Source organism: Bos taurus, chromosome 29 (genome assembly GCF_002263795.3).
Source record: "Bos taurus isolate L1 Dominette 01449 registration number 42190680 breed Hereford chromosome 29, ARS-UCD2.0, whole genome shotgun sequence".
Lineage (NCBI taxonomy): Eukaryota > Metazoa > Chordata > Mammalia > Artiodactyla > Bovidae > Bos > Bos taurus.
In genome coordinates, this window is record NC_037356.1 from 50,929,018 (window position 1) to 50,946,687 (window position 17,670).

At 58.8% G+C, this 17,670-nt stretch overlaps 3 protein-coding genes across 3 annotated transcripts; 1 reads left to right on the forward strand and 2 right to left on the reverse strand.

Moving 5' to 3' along the window:
- The first annotated feature begins 1,465 nt into the window (after positions 1-1,465).
- LOC777594 (interferon induced transmembrane protein 3) lies at positions 1,466-2,523 on the forward strand. The gene is given in 2 exon segments (NM_001078141.2): positions 1,466-1,767; positions 2,243-2,523. Coding segments are annotated over 2 exon segments (441 nt in total). The 5' UTR covers positions 1,466-1,518; the 3' UTR covers positions 2,435-2,523.
- Positions 2,524-4,690: 2,167 nt separating this feature from the next.
- Positions 4,691-5,822, reverse strand: IFITM1 (interferon induced transmembrane protein 1 (9-27)). Its single transcript, NM_001078142.2, has 2 exons — positions 5,611-5,822; positions 4,691-5,028 (listed from the first exon to the last, which is right to left on the reverse strand). The coding sequence occupies exons 1-2, from the start codon at positions 5,794-5,796 to the stop codon at positions 4,840-4,842; spliced, it is 375 nt and encodes a 124-aa protein (NP_001071610.1). The 5' UTR covers positions 5,797-5,822; the 3' UTR covers positions 4,691-4,839.
- Positions 5,823-6,714: 892 nt separating this feature from the next.
- Positions 6,715-17,327, reverse strand: LOC613699 (interferon-induced transmembrane protein 1). Its single transcript, XM_059883148.1, has 3 exons — positions 13,378-17,327; positions 9,546-9,935; positions 6,715-9,080 (listed from the first exon to the last, which is right to left on the reverse strand). The coding sequence occupies exons 2-3, from the start codon at positions 9,729-9,731 to the stop codon at positions 8,760-8,762; spliced, it is 507 nt and encodes a 168-aa protein (XP_059739131.1). The 5' UTR covers positions 9,732-9,935; positions 13,378-17,327; the 3' UTR covers positions 6,715-8,759.
- Positions 17,328-17,670: the final 343 nt, after the last annotated feature.

Below are 17,670 nucleotides of genomic sequence, written 5' to 3' on the forward strand. Positions count from 1 at the left end.
ATCAGACAGGAAAAACCTTAACTTCTCAAGCTAGGGGCCCCAGAGGATTTGGATCTAGTGATCTAGCTTTTTGGCTGCAGGAAATTACAGCTTCTAGGCCTTTAAAAGATCTTTTCATTCAAGGAAATAAAATGTCAGGGCTGTTAGATACTGGAGCAGACGTCTCTTGCATTGCTGGAAAAGATTGGCCCTCATCCTGGCCAGCCCGCTTGACCAGTACCGGCCGGGTAGGAGTAGGGTCAGTGCCCTCGGTTGCTAACAGCTCACAGATTTTGACACGGTCAGATGAGAAGGGGGCGCAAGGCACTTTTTGCCCATATGTGGTTCCTTCACTACCTTTTTCTTTATGGGGGAGAGACATATTATCTCAGATGGGAATGCTTTTATATAGCCCAGTTGAAAAGGTTACAATCCTGATAAGGGGCTTGGTAAAGATCAGCAGGGAATTGTTTCGCCATTAGAGGTGGTTCCCAACAAGAACAGAGAAGGTCTGGGATATTCAAATTTATCCTAGAGGCTGTTGCTCTCGCTGCCACCCCTATTACCTGGAAATCTGATGATCTGGTATGGGTGGAACAATGGCCTTTAACAGCTGAAAAGTTACAGGCAGCTGAGGATTTAGTTATGGAACAACTGGCAGCCGGCCATATAGAGCCTTCTAATAGCCCCTGGAATACTCCCATTTTTGTTATTAAGAAAAAATCAGGAAAATGGAGATTGTTACAAGATTTGAGAGCTATAAACGCAACTATGGAAGACGCGGGGCCTCCAGCCGGGCCTCCCTCCCCAGTGAACGAGCGTGCTGGGTCTTGGACTTAGGTGCTCAGGTTTATGGCGAATGAAAGACGATTCTCATCTATTAAGTTGTACTTTTTTTTAATTTCAGTCAACAAGAGAAACTGCCCTGAAAGGGTGTTTTCTCTTGTACCAGGATGGGGGTGGGCGGGGGTGGGGGTGGGGCCACATTCCTAGAAAACTCTCAGGGATGGAGGAGGCAAGGATTGGCCTCTGCAGGAATCAGCTTTATTTTTATGCATTTCGGGGTCATCTCCCAAAAGAGTCCTCTCGTCCACCCCAGTGCCTTTTGTCTCTAACTCACAGTGGCATTTAACGGGTGGATTCAGCATCTCCGGGAGAAACTTCTCCACATTTTCTCATTTACAGAAAACTGTTTACTCACAATTCCTGGGCCTCTCCCATACACAGGAGGTTACAAGTTCTTAAACTGTTATTTGTATTTCTTCTATTAAAGCTCTTTATTACAAAAGAAGGGGGAGGGGAGAGGGAAATCGGCCCCTTCCAGCCTCTGGGACAGGAAATCCCTCTAGGCCCTAGCCTTCCTCCCACCCACCCGGTGTAACCTGACACTCACTGGTTCCTCACGCCTCCTAGGACCAGCCCATCCCCAATACTCCAAAAGCCAGGAAACGGAAATTCAGAGAAATCGAAACTCCTGAGTAAAAAAAGGGGACCCGGAGTGTGTTCTGGCATCTAGACCGCAGTTCCTCTGTCCCCACCATGAACCGCACATCCCAGCCCTTGTTCACTGGGGCCCACGGGGCGGTGCCCCCAGCCTATGAGGTGCTTAAGGAGGAGCACGAGGTGGCCGTGCTGGGGGCGCCCCAGAGCCAGGCGCCCCTGACGACCACGGTGATCAACATCCGCAGCGACACCGCCGTGCCCGACCACATCGTGTGGTCCCTGTTCAACACCATCTTCATGAACTGGTGCTGCCTGGGCTTCGTGGCATTCGCCTACTCTGTGAAGGTGGGTGGGCACCCGGGGCGTCTCCACGGAAGTGTCTGGGAGCCTGGAGAGGCCCTGCCCAGACGGCACGTGGGGTTGGGAGCCCCCGTGTGTGTTGTTCTGCTGCATGGTGTGTGTGTGTGTCTGTGTGTGTGTGTGTGTGTGTGTACACGTGCAGGTCATGATGAGGCTGCAGGGGGTGCGTGGGGATGACCAGGGTCAGCCTTTTGTCCCCTGGTGGGTGAGGGGCCAGTGAGGCGGCCAGAGAAAGGATGGGAGAGCCCTGGGCCTCCTGGAGAGGCTGACTGTCTGCGGGAAAGCAGATGGAGACCCCAGGAGGGGAGGAGCGCTCACCGGCCACTGTCGCGCTCAGACTCCAGGGGACAGGCGGGCGTGGGTCCCCGCTGGGAAGAACGGGGCAGTGGGGACCAGCGGGGGAGGGCCTGAGCCACAGGCCCGGCGGTCACCTGGACCCGCACCACCTCTCCTCCTGCAGTCTAGGGACCGGAAGATGGTCGGCGACATCACTGGGGCCCAGAGCTACGCCTCCACCGCCAAATGCCTGAACATCTGCTCCCTGGTCCTGGGCATCCTTCTGACTGTCGTCCTCATCGTCCTCGTGTCCACCGGCTCCCTGATGATCGTTCAGGCAGTCTCGGAGCTCATGCAGAACTACGGAGGCCACTAGGCCTGCCCACAGCCCGAGGCAGTCGCCCCTTTCCCCGCAGCCTATCCAGGCACCTGCCCCCGTGAAATAAAAGGAGGGTTTGTGTGTGAGGGCGCTGTGGTTTGACCTGGGGAGGGGGCCCTCGAGAGTCCAGCCTGGACGTGAGCCCGAGCCCACCTCCTCCCACCCCGCACTGTCCCACACGCTGACGCTGGTCAGTGCGGGCTCTCCTGGCGCCCAGCTCCCTCACACCCTGCGGCACGTCCCTCTCGTCACTGTCCTTCACACGGCCCCGCAGGCCCCTCTGCCGGAAAGGCAACAGGAGCGCAGCGTCCACCACGGCAGAGAGAGCCCCGTGCTGCTCAGCTAGAGGAGAGGCCCCTGCCCTGCCCCGCCCTCGACATCAGCCCCATCCCTGCTTCTGCCGTGGCCTCCAGACACGGGGGCACTCGAGGGGCAGGGCAGACCCGCCCACTGCCAGCTGGGCTGGGGCGTGTGGAGGGGCAGCGGAGCCACCCCCTCGTCCCCTGACTCCTCATGTGGGTGCCCCCTACCCCCAATCTGTCCCTACGCCAGCCCCCTGACTTGGAGAGGCTGCGGGGAGGCTGGGATCCCAGGGTGGGCCAGGAGGGAGCCCCTCTCCCTGTGGGTCTGACACCCGTGAGCGGGGAGGGGCAGCACCAAGGAAGGGAGTCCTGGAGGAGGGACGGCTGGCAGGCACATCCCTCGGGGTCGAGAAGGACTGCCTCCAGGGTGGGAAGAGCCAGTAGCCCGCAAAGCCCTGGAGTCGGCAGGGGCGCTGTCCAGCGCGCAGATCCCACTGGGTGGGCTGGGGAGGCAGAATCTTCCCGCACCAGCAGCAACAGGAAGGGAGCCAGGGGCGAGGCCAGGGGCACACCAGCCCGCCTGCCCACCCCCACCCGGGACTCATCTGCCCTGCTCTGCCCTCCCCCAGCTGGGACCACACCCGGTGTCTTGAGGAGCCGTGCCTTCTGAATCCCTCGAGGCCCAGTCCAGGCAAAGCAGAGGCAGAGCCTTCTCCCCACGGGCTCCTGCCCCGCTGCCGACCCCCACGTCACCCTGGCCCAGGGCTCCCGCCTCCCGCTCTGTCCTCCGCTCCCCCAACTCAGCCCAGCCCAGGTCACCCACAGCTGACAGGGGACACGGGACCGTCCGCTGGGAACCAGGCCGGGCCGTGGCTCCGAGGACCACAGCTGCTCACGGCCCGGCCGTCAGCACCCGGGGCCGTCGAGGGAAGGGCCCTCGGTTTCCCCTGCCTGATGCCTCGGGCCTCCTGTGATTTTCAGAAGGTCCGGGACCCGGGCCTTTGCGGCCTGCACGGGGGCTCCCACCTAGCAGGACCCTCACCGCAAATCGGTGAAGCTCAGGTGGGCTACACTCAGTGCCAGCAGCCCTCGCTACTGCTGCCTGCCTGAGAGGATGTGGGGACCCCCTAGGGCCTGCCGGGGTTGGGGGTTCACAGGCCAGGGGTCAGGGTCACACATCTGTCCCCCCGTCCCTGCCTGGGAGACAGTCCTTCCTGGACTCAGAGAGGCAGTCTGCCAGCCTCTCCTTCCGCAGGACTCAGTGTCCCTGAGGCTGAGCCCTCCTGCTCTCATGTGGGACCCAAGAGAGAGTGGGCAACCTCATCTGAGCCACCGTCCTCCAGGGAGGATCCAAGTAGGGCCCAGTGGGGATGGGGCGTCCATCTCCTCTGAGTGCCAGGAGGAGGGGAACCCACTGTGAAGAGCTGCTGACTTCAGTGAGAGCTGGACAGGACTGGCCCTGGGCCCTGAGTGAGCCCAGGAGAGCCTGGGTCCCCAAAGGGCGTGTGGACGGGGTCACTTGCCAGCGCAGCCTGTGGCTGCCGGGACTCCTCCAGCCTCTCGGGGTGACACCCCAGACACCCTGTGCAGGGCACAGTGGCTCAGCAGCTGGGGTGCGGCCCCCCACCCACTCCCCCTGGGGCGTCAGAGACAGGAATACCTGCCCGGGTGTCTCTTCGCATTGGGCTAGGAGCGGCCCCATCTCCCCGTCTGCATCCCAGGCTCACAACAATGTCCCAGGTCCCCAGTGTCTGCGAGACTCTTCCACCCAGCAGGGCCCGCTGGTTTTGAGGGGACGAAGGGGTCTTTCCTCTGGGGGTTCCTGTTGACCGCGGTGGGGTCACCAGCTCTGTTCTGGCCCTCTCAGTCAGCCCCCAGCTGACTGCTCTGGGCTCCCCAGAGGCCGCCAGGGTCATAGCAGTGTCCCCTCCGCAGGAGACATCACAGCAGCTTCACAGACAAGGGTGCTTTATTGATTCAGTGGTTGACAATCTGTGTCTATAAACTGCTGCCTATGGCTTGGGGGCGCGGCAGGCTCATGCCTCGGGGGCAAAGCCACCAAGGAAGGTGGAGGCCCTGGACCGCCTCCATGGACAGCGGCTAGTGGCCTCCATGTCTACTGATCCGCAAAGCCGTCTCGTAGGCTGCCATGTAGACAAAAATGAGAAGAACGATCGATCCAATGGTCAGAAAGATGCCCAGGACCAGGGCCCAGATGTTCAGGCACTTGGCGGTAGAGGCGTAGCTCTGGGCCCCAGTGATGTCGCCGACCATCTTCCGGTCCCTAGACTGGAGGAGGAGAGGTGGTGAGGGTCCAGGTGACCGCCGGGCGCTGTGGCTCAGGCCCTCCCCTGCTGTTCCCAGTCACCCGATGGCCCGTTCCCTGGAGTCTGGACAGGACAGTGGCCGGTGATACCCTCCCCTCTTGGGGCCTCTGTCTGCGTCCTCACAGAGAGTCAGCCTCTCCAGGAGCCCCAGGGCTCAGCCTCCCTTCCTCTCAGGCCCCTTCACCGGCCACTCACACACCAGGGGTCAGGGTCCTTGCAGCACCTTCCTCGTTTCCAGACCAGACTCGTGTTCTGAAGCTGAGTGTGAAGGCTGCACCTTCCCTGATGAGGCTGGGAAGGACTCCGTCTTGGGGTGCGAGAGACACAGACCCCCAGCTCTACCCCATGTGAACCCAGGCAGCCTCGCCATGAGTCTCCCTGGGAACGATCCCCCAGGCCACACTCTCACACACACACAACACACACACGAAAGAGCGTGCACACAGACCCGTACACACGGGGGCTCCCCACGCACGTGCCGTCTGGGCAGGGCCTCTCCAGGCTCACACACACTTTCGTGGAGACGCCCCGGGTGCCCACCCACCTTCACAGAGTAGGCGAATGCCACGAAGCCCAGGCAGCACCAGTTCAGGAAGATGGTGTTGAACAGGGACCAGACGATGTGGTCGGGTACGGCGGTGTCGCTGCGGATGTTGATCACCGTGGTCGTCAGGGGCGCCTGGCTCTGGGGCGCCCCCAGCACAGCCACCTCGTGCTCCTCCTTGATCATCTCTGGCGCAGAGGGAACCAAGCACTGAAGCTGAGGAGCAGGATCGAGACGTGTGTTCCCCAAGGCAGAGCCGGCGCAGATGTGGTCCGGATGTAGGCAGGAGCACCGGGGCTGGGGGCTGGGCCTGCCCAGTAGTTTCGTTTCTTGAATGTTTTGCCGGAGGTGGGAGGAACTGCTGCGCATCTTGTTACACCAGGGTCAGAGGAAATGAGCTGGTGGAGGGGGCTTCAGGCCCAGCCCCAGCCATCTCGCTTCCCATATAGCGCTGAGTTCCGGCTCTGGGACCCTTCCCCAGCCTGGGGGTCTCAGGCTCAAGCCTGCTGCAGCGCCCACTGTCCCCACTCGAGGCCCCTGCCAGGCCCCACTCAGCCTCACCCCCAGGCCCAGAGGAGCCCCGCCCCCCACTGCCAGCCCCCCAGCCACACAGGCCTCCCCTCTGAGGGGCACTGGCCCCCCAGTCCTGAGTCTCCGCTCCAGGCGGGGTTTGGGTCCTTCCCGGTTGCAGGTCAGCACCCAGCAGCCTGTGTGGCCTGCCCTGGGGAGCCTCCTGCAGTCCCCCAAGGGCTGGAGGAGTGGGACCAGGCCGGCTGTGCCGAGGCAGGACGCCTGCTGGGCGTCTGGCAGCCGCTGGGAGCCCTGGGCCTGCGTGTCTGTGCAGCCTGGCCTTCCTGCCTCCCCCGTCCCCCCCTCATTTCTCATGGGACCTGGGGTGGCTCCAGGGGGAGCAGGTGTGCTGGCAGGACGGCTCTGGGCTTGGGGCTGTGCCCCCTCCTCAGGGACAGGGCGGGTCGGCTCTGTGGCCAGGCCTCTGCTCTCTTCAGACCGCAGGGCCACGTGCTCTCCTGTCTCTGTCCTCACCTGTGCGTGAGGCTGTGGGAGGTGATGGCCAGGCCCGGATCTTCCTGTTAGGAGCAAGGCCATCCCACTGGTTGGGTCCCGCTGGGGCAAGGCTCCCAGGCCAGCCTCCGGTGCCCCCGGCCAGGCTGACAGGCTGCCATGGCAGCTGCGCCTGGACTCCTAGGTGGGCTTAGTCCACTGCGTCCTGAGTCTCCTCCAGGTCCACCTGGGATTTGGGCAGGTTGGAGAGCGGAATGGAAGTGTTGTGGGGGTGGCACCCCTTCACCCCCAGGCCCTGAGGTGGTCAATGTCCGTTCCTCTCCCAGGATGGGATGTTGGTTTAGGTTTCCTCCCTGCTGGGGTGGGCGCTGGGGAGCCATTCCAGAGTCCCCCTGCAGCCACCCCATCTCTGAGGCTCTTACCCAGAAGCCACTGAGCGCATGAGGGGCCTGGCAGCACCAGCTGCTTCCGCTCCTCTTCTCCCAGGGCTGGGTGCCCACGGGGGCTGGCCCCACTCCGAGTGTGACTAGGGCCCACGCGCCCCTCGGGAAAGGGCACCTGGTGATGTTCAGAGATACTGACCTGGGCCCTGAGCCCACTTCCTGAGATGTTGGGAATCCCGAGTCCTGGACTCTGTTACCCAGGACCCACCTATTCCCCACCCTCCCCCACCCCAGGGCAGTCTGGGGGATGTGCCCGCAAGCTCCCCTGTCCAGGGCCCTGCTCTCAGTCAGCCACGGGATCGAGTCTGAAGACCAGTTCACAACAGGGGCCGTGGGGTCAGCAGGTGCCGAGGTTTTGCCCCCAGTCCTCGTCGGCCGTCCCGCCTCCGGGGCTGGTGGGCTCTGCTCTCCGTCCTCCATTGTGCCCTGAGGGACACACCTGTGAATGTCTCCAGAACTCTCTGCTGTGGGTCCTGGGGAGGTCACAGTCCTGCCACCCCATCTCTGGTCTGCCCACTTGCCCACATCCGCAGCACAGTCCTGGGGCAGGACAGGTGGCTGCCCCAGCCTCCGCCCTGGCTCAGGTGTTTGGTGGGTTTTCCGGTTTATGCACTCTGTCCTGGGGGTCACAGTAGAAGGCAGGACACTGCAGATGCCCAGTCACCCGGGGGGCTCCAGGAAATGTGGGACCGAGCGGCCCCCCGGGAGGGGCCGTGGCAGAGCGTGACCAAGAGTTCCATGTGACTGGGAGCCTGTCCTTCCCGAGCTCTGCTGACCTCCTTTCTGCAGTGCACAGCCCGGGGTTGGGTTGTGCATGAGTCCCACTCCGTGAAGGGGGTCTGGGCTGGCCTCCAGTCACTTCCTGCCTCCAGAGTCCTTCCCAGACCCAGAGAAGCAGGTGGTCCAGCCCCGCCTCCAGGACACACCCTCCCTGGAGCTGCCCGCCTCTGCTCACCCCCCTGGGGCCCCCACAACCTGCCCAGAGACCTCCACCCCCAGCCACTTCTGAGGGGTGGGGGATGTAGGGTGAAGTGAGGGAGGGCTGGGGATCACAGCGGGGAGCGGGGACGGACATCAGTGTGGGGGGGCTTCCACCACCGCAGCCCGGCTCGTGAGCAGCCCGGCTCGTGAACGGCTCTGCCCTGGGCTGTCCAAGCGCCCACACCTCCAGGGCCTTGAGAGGACGGGAAGGGGCTGCCTCCCTCGTCGGGGGCTGACCTTTCCCAGAGCGCGTGGTGCCAAGGTGGCTGCTCCTCACTCTAGCTGCCCTGTCCTGCCTCAGGCCACTGCTCTCCCAGCACCCTCCGGAGGAGCCGGGACAGGCTGGAGAAGGCAGTAGCAGGATGCAGCAGGCTGGACCTTCCCGGCAGCTGGGAGGGAGACGGGCCCCCAGACACTAAAAGCAGTCCCTCCCTAGAGAGCCTGGGCTGCCGCAGTCACCCTAGCCCAGCTGCTCCCTGCCAACCGACTGCCTGATCCCGAGGGTCAAGGGTGTTCTGGACACAGAGTGCCCTTGGATCAGGGTCAGACCTTGGGAAAGGAGGGACCCCTATCCTGGGACCCTGCTTCAGCTGTTGCTCCCGGCTGGAAGCCAGAAACCGGCAAAACCAGAGCAGCACGGGCAGGGCGGGGAGGGCGCTGAGCCACAGAGGCAGGCTGGGGAGTCAGTGCACTTCACTGAATTCACCGGCCTTCAGCTGGGTCTCTGTAAACTGCGGCAGGAAGGGGCGGGGCGGGGGGGAGGGCAGGGCCGCCGCCACTGGGGCGGAGCCTGCTGCGGCCGCCCAGGACCCGGTGTCGGCCTCGAACAGCTACTGCAGCCTCCTTGCTGTGTGAAACCCTAACACGTAGACTGAACCTTGGCCCTGACCCAGTGCCAAAAACAGTGATGAACGTGATGGTCAGAAGGAGGCCCAGGACCAGGGCCCAGACGTTCAGGCACTTGGCGGTGGAGGCGTGGCTCTGGGCCCCAGTGATGTCGCCGACCATCTTCTGGTCCTTAGACTGGAGGAGCAGAGGTGGTGAGGGTCCAGGTGACCGCCGGGCCTGTGACTCGGGCCCTCCCCTGCTGGTCCCCCAGTGCCCGTTCACCCAACGGGGACTCTCCCCTGCCCGTTCCCCAAGTCTGAGCAGGCCAGTGCCCACGGATGCCCCTCCCCTCCCGGGGCCTCCATCTGTGTCCCCGCAGACTGTCAGCCTCTCCAGGAGCCCCAGGGCTCCCCCTCCCTTCCTCTCAGGCCCCTTCACCAGCCCCTCATCCCACCAGGGGATAAGAGGTTGATCCTGGTCATTCCCATGAACCTCCTGCAGCCTCATCATGACCGGCACATTGGTACACACACACACACACACACACACACACACACAGAACAATACATACAGGAGCTCCCCAACCCATGTGCCATCTGGGCAGGGCCCTCTCCAGGCTCACACACACTTTCTTGGAGATGCCCCCAGGTGCCCACCCACCTCCACGGAGTAGTCGAATGCCACGAAGCCCAGACAGCAGATGTTCATGAACAGGGTGTTGAACAGGGACCAGACGATGTGATCACGTCCAGGGTTCTCAGTCTGGATGTTGATCACTGCGTTCTTCATGGGAGCCGAGCCTGCAGGTCCCCCCATCACAGCCACCTCCTGCTCCCCTGAGAACATGTCTTAGGGTGGTGGCCGCAGGGGTGGACACCAGTGAGGAGGACTAAGAGCTGGAGTCATGAGGCCGAGCTTTGACCACTTTGGGAGTGAGCCGGATGCTGGAGGGTGGTCCTTCGTGGGGCCCAAACCCTACCTCATGTCAGTTTTGCTTCCTCAGAAGCTTCAATTTCTTGTTGCTTTGTAAATGCATGAATTGGCCTGACACTGGGAAGGTAAACAAATCATGGAGAAGTTACACACAGGCAGGGTGGGATGGTCGCAATCCAAGAGCTGGCTTTCTGCCCCAGGCACTCAAGTCAGGACCTATTTAGGGTGTGGTCCCAGGACGTTCCCCAGCCAGGGGGTCTCAGGCCCAAGCCTGCTGCCGCGCCCACAGTCCCCACTCGGGCCCCTGCCAGGCCCCACTCAGCCTCACCCCCGGGCCCAGAGGATCCCCGCCCCCACTGCCAGCCCCCCAGCCGCACAGGCCTCCCCTCTGAGGGGCACTGGCCCCCCAGTTCTGAGTCCCCGTTCCAGGCAGGGTTTGGGTCCTTCCTGGTTGCAGGTCAGCACCCAGCAGCCCGTGTGGCCTGCCCTGAAGGAGCCTCCCACGGTCCCCCAAGGGTTGGATTCAGTTCAGTTCAGTTCAGTCAGTCAGTCGTGTCCGACTCTTTGTGACCCCATGGACTGCAGCACGCCAGGCTTCCCTGTCCATCACCAACTCCTGGAGCTTGCTCAAACTCAGGTCCATCGAGTCAGTGATGCTATCCAACCATCTCATCCTCTGTCATCCCCTTCTCCTCCTGCCCTCAATCTTTCCCAACATCAGAGTCTTTTCAAACAAGTCAATTCTTCGCATCAGGTGGCCAAAGTATTGGAGTTTCAGCTTCAACATCAGTCCTTCCAATGAATATTCAGAATTGATTTTCTTTAGGATGGACTGGTTGGATCTCCTTGCAGTCCAAGGGACTCTCAAGAGTCTTCTCCAACACCACACTTCAAAAGCACTAGTTCTTTGGTGCTCAGCTTTCTTTATAGTCCAACTGTCACATCCATACATGACTACTGGAAAACCATAGCTGTGACCAAATGGACTTTTGTTGGCAAAGTAATGTCTCTGCTTTTTAATATGCTGTCTAGGTTGAACATAGCTTTTCTTCCAAGGAGCAAGCATCTTTTAGTTTCATGGCTGCAGTCACCATCTGCCATCTGCAGTGATTTTGGAGCCAAAAAAAAAAAATAAAGTCTGTCACTGTTTCCATTGTTTCCCCATCTATTTGTCATGAAGTGATGGACCCAGATTCCATGATCTTAGTTTTCTGAATGTTGAGCTTTAAGCCAACTTTTTTCACTCTCCTCTTTCAGTTTATTCAAGAGGCTCTTAAGTTATTCTTTACTTTCTGCCATAAGGGTGACAACATCTGCATATCTGAGGTTATTGCTGTTTCTCCTGGCAATCTTGATGCCAGCTTGTGCTTCTTCCAGCCCTCCATTTTGCACGATGTGCTCTGCATATAAGTTAAATGAGCAGGGTGAAAATATGCAGCCTTGACACTCCTTTCCCAGTCTGGAACCAGTCCATTGATCCATGTCCAGTTTCAACTGTTGCTTCTTGACCTGCATACAGATTTCTCAGGAGGCAGGTCAGGTGGTCTGGTATTCCCATCTCTTGAAGAATTTTCCACAGTTTGTTGTGATCCACCCACTAAAAGGCTTTGGCGTAGTCAATAAAGCAGAAGTAGATATTTTTCTGGAACTCTCTTGCTTTTTCTATGATCCAATGGATGTTGGCAATTTGATCTCTGGTTCCTCTGCCTTTTCTAAATCCAGCTTGAACATCTGAAGTTCTTGGTTATGTACTGTTGAAGCCTGGCTTGGAGAATTTTTTTGAGGATTACTTTGCTAGCATGTGAGATGAGTGCAATTGTACAATAGTTTGAATATTCTTTGGCATTGCCTTTCTTTGGGATTGGAATGAAAACTGCCCTTTTCCAGTCCTGTGGCCACTTCTGAGTTTTCCAAATTTGCTGGCATATTTAGTGAAGCACCTTCACAGCATCATCTTTTAGGATTTGGAATAGCTCAACTGGAATTCCATCACCTCCACTAGCTTTGTTCGTAGTGATGCTTTCTAAGGCCCACTTGACTTCACATTCCAGGATGTCTGGCTCTAGGTGAGTGATCGTATCATCCTGGTTATCAGGTTAACACAGTATAAAACAGATTTCTGAACATGTCTAAGGTGTATAAACATAGCTCCTCCTTTTGTGAAACCCAGCCTCTGAAATTTCATGAATTAGCATTCTAAGGAAAAGCAAGTCTCTACAGGGTCTCTTACTGGCCAAAACAGAGTAGCCAATAAATGGAGCTTTGCCTCACAGAGAAATCAGAAGCACACAACATCGGCCTTGGCCACAAGCAGCCTGACACACTGTCCTTTAGGAACTACCCTCTCCTGAAGGTATGAGGTCCAGCCCCTCAGGCTGCTACAGGCAGGAAGTACCTTTTCTTTCTTTCTAATAGTTACTTATTCATTTCCCTGTGTGGGGTCGTACTTGGGGCAGGCCCACGCAGCAGTCGCCTGGCGTGGGTCTAGCTGCCCCTGAGGCATGTGGGGTCCTAATTCCCCGAGCGAGGATTGAACCTGCCTCTCCTGCATATGAAGGCATTTTCTGAACCACTGGGCCACCAGGGGTGTCCCCACGAAGCACCTTTGCACGTCGCAGTTGCCACGCGGCCAGAGCGGCCCTGAAGTCAGGGCTCATGGCCCAGCTGCCTGGGGACTGCCCAGACGGGGCCGCCGGAGCGAGTTCCGCTTTCGGGGAGGCTCTGCTTGCCTCCCACGCTGGCGGCAGTGGGCAGGCCCGGAGCGGCTGGAGGCGCCTCCTCTCCCCTCTGCGAGCCCGCTGCCCGCATGCCCACCGCCCCGCTTCCAAGTCCCGCAGCACTCGGGACACGGGCGTAGGTGTGGGTCACTCGCGAGCACCACGTGGACTCCCCACATCCCTGTGGCCTTCAGGAAGCCCACGGTGGGCCCTTACCCCGGCCCAGGGGTTCCTGGCCCCTGGGTGAGAGGGACCTACCGCCCACGGCCGCCCGCCCACGTCTAGTGGCAGCAGGAACAGAGCTTGCTGGGCCGGCACTGGGATCAGAGTCACTTGTCACCTCGGCACTGTCCAGCTCACACTGACCAGCGTGGGGAAGCCCTGGAACTGTGGCCTCGGGCCAGGAGAGAGCAACAAAACCGTGTTCCCAGCAGCTGGAAAGACCAACCCAGTGAAGTCGTGTGCTCTGAAAGTTGTGCATCAGCCTGACCGAGGCGCAGGGCCCAGAGGTTTCGTCAGAGGTTATCCCGGGGGTCTGGGGGTGTTTCTGGATGAGCCTCGCTTTGAAAGGTGGGCTGAGTGAAGCAGACCCCTCCCCGGCGTAGGGGGCCTGTGCAGCCCCTCAGAGGGCCTAGTAGAAAGTACAGCAGAGAGACCCGCCTTCCGTGGGCCTGGGCCTGGCTACCCCCCCCACCCCAGCCCTCCAGAGCAGAACTTTTATCTGGAGAACGCTGCCTGATGAGGGGATAGAGGGGCACCCGGCTCCCTGCCATGTTAGGAAGGTGGGCCCGAAACCTGAAGCCTTCTACCCCTGGGACCAGGGGTTGGTCAGAAATACCCACCGCGTGCTGTTTGCTGCTCTGCGTGTTCTGGCCCCTGAGTTCAGAGAAGAGGGCTGGTGGTGAGATCAGATGAAAAGAAACACAGCAAGTCCAGGGAGGCGGGGTGGGAAGAGCAACAGCACCTCAACCCCGCAGTGAAGCGCGGCGCGGCAGGCGCTCCAGGGTGGCGCCGCTTGCCCACCTCAGCCTGGCACGTCAGATGCCAGGGGCGGTGGGGGCGGTGGGGGCAGTGGGCATGCAGAGCAGAGGCTGAAAAAGTGAAGAAGAGCAGAAACGAGCACTTGGGGAGAGGAGCGCCAGGTGTGACTGGCACCTGAACTGAGTGAACTTGAAGTTTTAGGAGCTGACGCGTATATGAAAGCGTTCTCCTGGCCCCTAGAAGCATCCGCCTGGAGCCAAAAACTCTGTGCCGGCTCCAGACCTACAATAACCCTGGGGCCCTGGCTCTCTGTGGGGAGAAGGGGCTGGGAAAGCCTTGGGGTCTCCCAGGGCCGTGAGAGCAGCAAGTGGCCGCGCCCTCCAGGCTTGCCGAGGAATGCGTGCGCCCAGGCCGGCTCCTCAGCACGGCTGCCGGGGCCTGCAGAACCACGCCCGCCTCTGCTCCCCGGTCTGGGCCGCTACTGTGGGCCTCAGGGGTCCCTTGTTTTAGCCACTTGACGCAAGGCCTCTCGAGGCCTCCTTTGCCTCACTTTCAGTCTTCATGGGGCTGGAGGAGGCTTTGAGATAGCCCCCCAGGGGACACAGGAAGGAGCACCCGAAGGTCTTCTTGGCCAGGTGTGAAGGTGGGGCTCCATTCTGCCCGGTCCCAGTGCAGCCAGGCTGAGTCCCCAGTGCCCTTCTTCTGCCTCCAGCCTGCAGGCCCCCTTCCCTGGTCCCTGCCTGCCTGAGGGAGGCAAAACCCCGGGCCCCTTCCTGGGGTGCAGTCAGATCAGGACACAGGGACTTGGGGCTGTCCTCGCCACAGCCTAACCCAAGTGTCCTGAGCGATGCACCCTTCCTGGCGGTCAGCTGGGGCCCCAGCTCATCTCCTTCCCACAGGAGACCCTGGCCTTGCCTTCATGTTTTCCCAGGCATTCTCCTGGTAGAATTTTGATGACCTTAGGAAAACAGCTGCTGACAAACCCACCGCTCCCAGCGTTTGCTGGCGCCTTGTCTGCTATCTGGGCTGTTAGGTGCGTATACTTTTAACCTTTTCTTGCTGTGAAATTTCACAAATACACCAAAATGCGAGAAACATGAAAGTTCTGCCTCGCAAATGGCTAAGATGCCTGCGGAACTACCGATTCACAGGTCGGCCACTGCCACCGCCCCACGAGGGTCCCGTGCCAGCCCTGCGAAGCTCGCAACGCTCTGGGCCTTTATGCTGTGCACATGCTTGCCCTCGATGCGACGTTTGACCCCTAAGTGGAGGTTAAACTGAGCCTAATTCAGTGCAGATTGAACCTGAACACGAATTTGCCTATTTTGAATTCATGGGTCAGAGGAGCCTGGAAGCTTACCATTCCAGGATTCACCAGAGTCGGACACGACTTAGCGACTAGAAACAGCAAAACAGCAAAAACAGTGAAAGGGCGCTGTCCTCTCTGCGTCTTTTGTCCTTCTCAGCATCGCGCTCTGAGCCTTGCCTTGGCTGTAGCTGCGCTTCATTTATCCTGGCCAGTGTCGTGTCCTCGGCGTGACCATTCCACACCTTGTCTGTCCAAGGGCAGAGCCGCCTGCCGTTGGTGGCGACAACGGACGATGCTTCTGTCGAGAGTCCGCCTGACACCAAGGGCAGCTGCTCTGGGGGTTGTGTAACGCTGTCTCTTTCCTGTTTCATTTATCTATTCCCACAATAAAGTTGCATAATGAGCAGCCACAAAACCTCAGTGGTATATACCAACGCTACTGCTAAGTCGCTTCAGTCGTGTCCGACTCTGTGCGACCCCAGAGACGGCAGCCCACCAGGCTCCCCCGTCCCTGGGACTCTCCAGGCAAGAACACTGGAGTGGGTTGCCATTTCCTTCTCCAAAGGTATATACCAATAAGTGTTTGCTTTTGCCCAAGACCTGGACCAGCCTCGGTTGGCCTTGGCAGAGCCCGTCATCATCTGCTGCCAGCTGCGTGTTGAGGGGACAATGTCAGCCCTTCTATGGGCACGCTCATCCTCCAGCATGTCAGGCGGGGCTTGTTCTTAGGGCTCAGAGAGAGGTGTGTGAGGGGCTCTACCGTGCGGTCTGGGGACTGGCCACGTCGCTCGCTGCACACTCATTAGACAGACATGTGTAGCAAGAGGTGCGAAAAGTGGCCAAAGTGGCTCCTCACCCAGGACCCTTGTTGGGGGCTGGGCTGGCTGGAGGCTTGGCTCCACTTCTGCAATCCACCCACCAGACAAGGCTGGCAACTTGCTACATGCTTGATGGCCATTGGCTGGAGGCAGAAATACAGCCAGTGTTTGTATGTGAACTTTGCTTCTGGCATCCCCACCAGACTCTCTTACTAATTCCAGAATATCTCTAGTTAGGCTAATGTTTGTTATTTTATGACTTCATCAAAAGTGTGGCTACTCCACCCCACTTTCCTGTTATTCGAGCGGGGGCTGCTTACAGTAATCACATCACTCTGAGACACTGAGGTGCCTCCCTGCCTGACGCCGGGACGGAGGGCCTGCCTCCCTCCTGATTATGCCATGGTTCCGTGCTCTGTGATTTCTCATTTTCTAACACATGACGATGTGATCGCTGCTGGTGCCACTACGACGGGCTGACGGACCACACGCAGATCTTGTGGCTTCTCACCGCTTCACACCCAGTCCATCCAAGTCCTTTCCCTTTGGTGTGGAGAGCTCCATTTGGTGGGGGCTTGCTGGTGGCCAAAGCCCCTCCATTTTTGTTTTCCAAAAAAATAGAAATCTTACCTCATTCTTGAAAAGTACTTTCACATGGTAAAGAATTTCAGGTCTGAGCTGAACACACAGGCCGTTAGCTTCTGCTTCTGCAGTTTCTGTGACGTCAGCCACGGTGGGGCTGCTGCTCCTTATCAGGAGCTCCGGACATCACCAGAGTGTGTGTGTCTATGTTTACACCTTTCATTTGCTACAGACTTACTCGCTGTGTAGAGGCGTGGACTCGTTTGTGTCTGTTCTGGCGGAGGCTTCTCCGGGCGCTTCGTCTGTGGGCTGGTCTCCCAGCAGCTTTAGGATGTTCTCACCCAGTGCGCTTTCAGATCCCGATTTCCTCCACTCTCCACTTCCTCTCCCCAGAGAAGGCGATGGCACCCCACTCCAGTGCTCTTGCCTGGAAAATCCCATGGACGGAGGAGCCTGGTGGGCTGCAGTCCATGGGGTCTCGAAGAGTCGGACACGACTGAGCAACTTCACTTTCACTTTTCATGCATTGGAGAAGGAAATGGCAACCCACTCCAGTGTTCTTGCCTGGAGAATCCCAGGGACGGGGAGCCCGGTGGGCTGCCGTCTCAGGGGTCGCACAGAGTCAGACACGACTGAAGCGACTTAGCGCAGCAGCAGCAGCAGCCACTTCCTCTCCTTCTTTCTGGACTTCCAATTAAACACAGATTAAAAGTTCTCACTGCCCTGTATCTCTCATTGCTGACTGTGGTTTCATCCACTGTCTGCAGGGTTTCTCTGCATCCGTCTTCTCAAAGTGAAGGTCCTGGGCAGCAGCGTCAGCCTCACCTGGAAGCAGAGTTTCCATGAGGTCCGAGACTCACTGCAGGGTCACTCCAGGTGTGCTCAGGTGTTATAAACTCCCCAGTGATTCTTATTTCCGTTACACTGACTTTCAGTTCTATGATTTCTAATTAGTTTCTTTTCAGTTCTGTAAAGTCACTTTTAACGGCTTACTATGCCTGCTAAAATATTTCTGTTTACCTCCAAGAGCTTAGTAAGCACAGCTGGTTCATTATCTGGAAATTCCAGTATTCAGAGTTCTGTGATGTTTTTCCTGCTGATCCTCAACCAAGTTTTCTCGTCTCTTTGGGTTCTGGGTCCACAGTTGGTCTCAGGCCTGAGAGGGTATCTCACCCCAGAGAGGACCCTGATGATTTTGGCAAGGAATCACCTAAACCCAGTTTCAGGGACTTCCCTGGCCGTCCAGTGGTTGGACTTTCCTTCCAATACACAGGGTGTGGGCTCCATCCCCGGTCAGGGAATTAAGATCCCCCATGCCTCAGGGCCAAAAAACAGAAGCGATATTGTAACAAATTCAATAAAGACTTTGAAAATGGTCCACATCAAAAGAAATAAAAATTTTAAAATAAATCCAATTTCAGAGACAGAGATTTCTCCATACTTCT

Excerpts from the sequence above, each read along its gene's own strand:
- IFITM1 (NM_001078142.2), bottom strand. The coding sequence starts at position 5,796 with ATGATCAAGGAGGAGCACGAGGTGGCTGTGCTGGGGGCGCCCCAGAGC. Across the intron at positions 5,029-5,610 it reads CATTCGCCTACTCTGTGAAG|TCTAGGGACCGGAAGATGGT; the intron begins GTGGGTGGGCAC and ends CTCCTCCTCCAG.
- LOC613699 (XM_059883148.1), bottom strand. The coding sequence starts at position 9,731 with ATGTTCTCAGGGGAGCAGGAGGTGGCTGTGATGGGGGGACCTGCAGGC. Across the intron at positions 9,081-9,545 it reads CATTCGACTACTCCGTGGAG|TCTAAGGACCAGAAGATGGT; the intron begins GTGGGTGGGCAC and ends CTGCTCCTCCAG.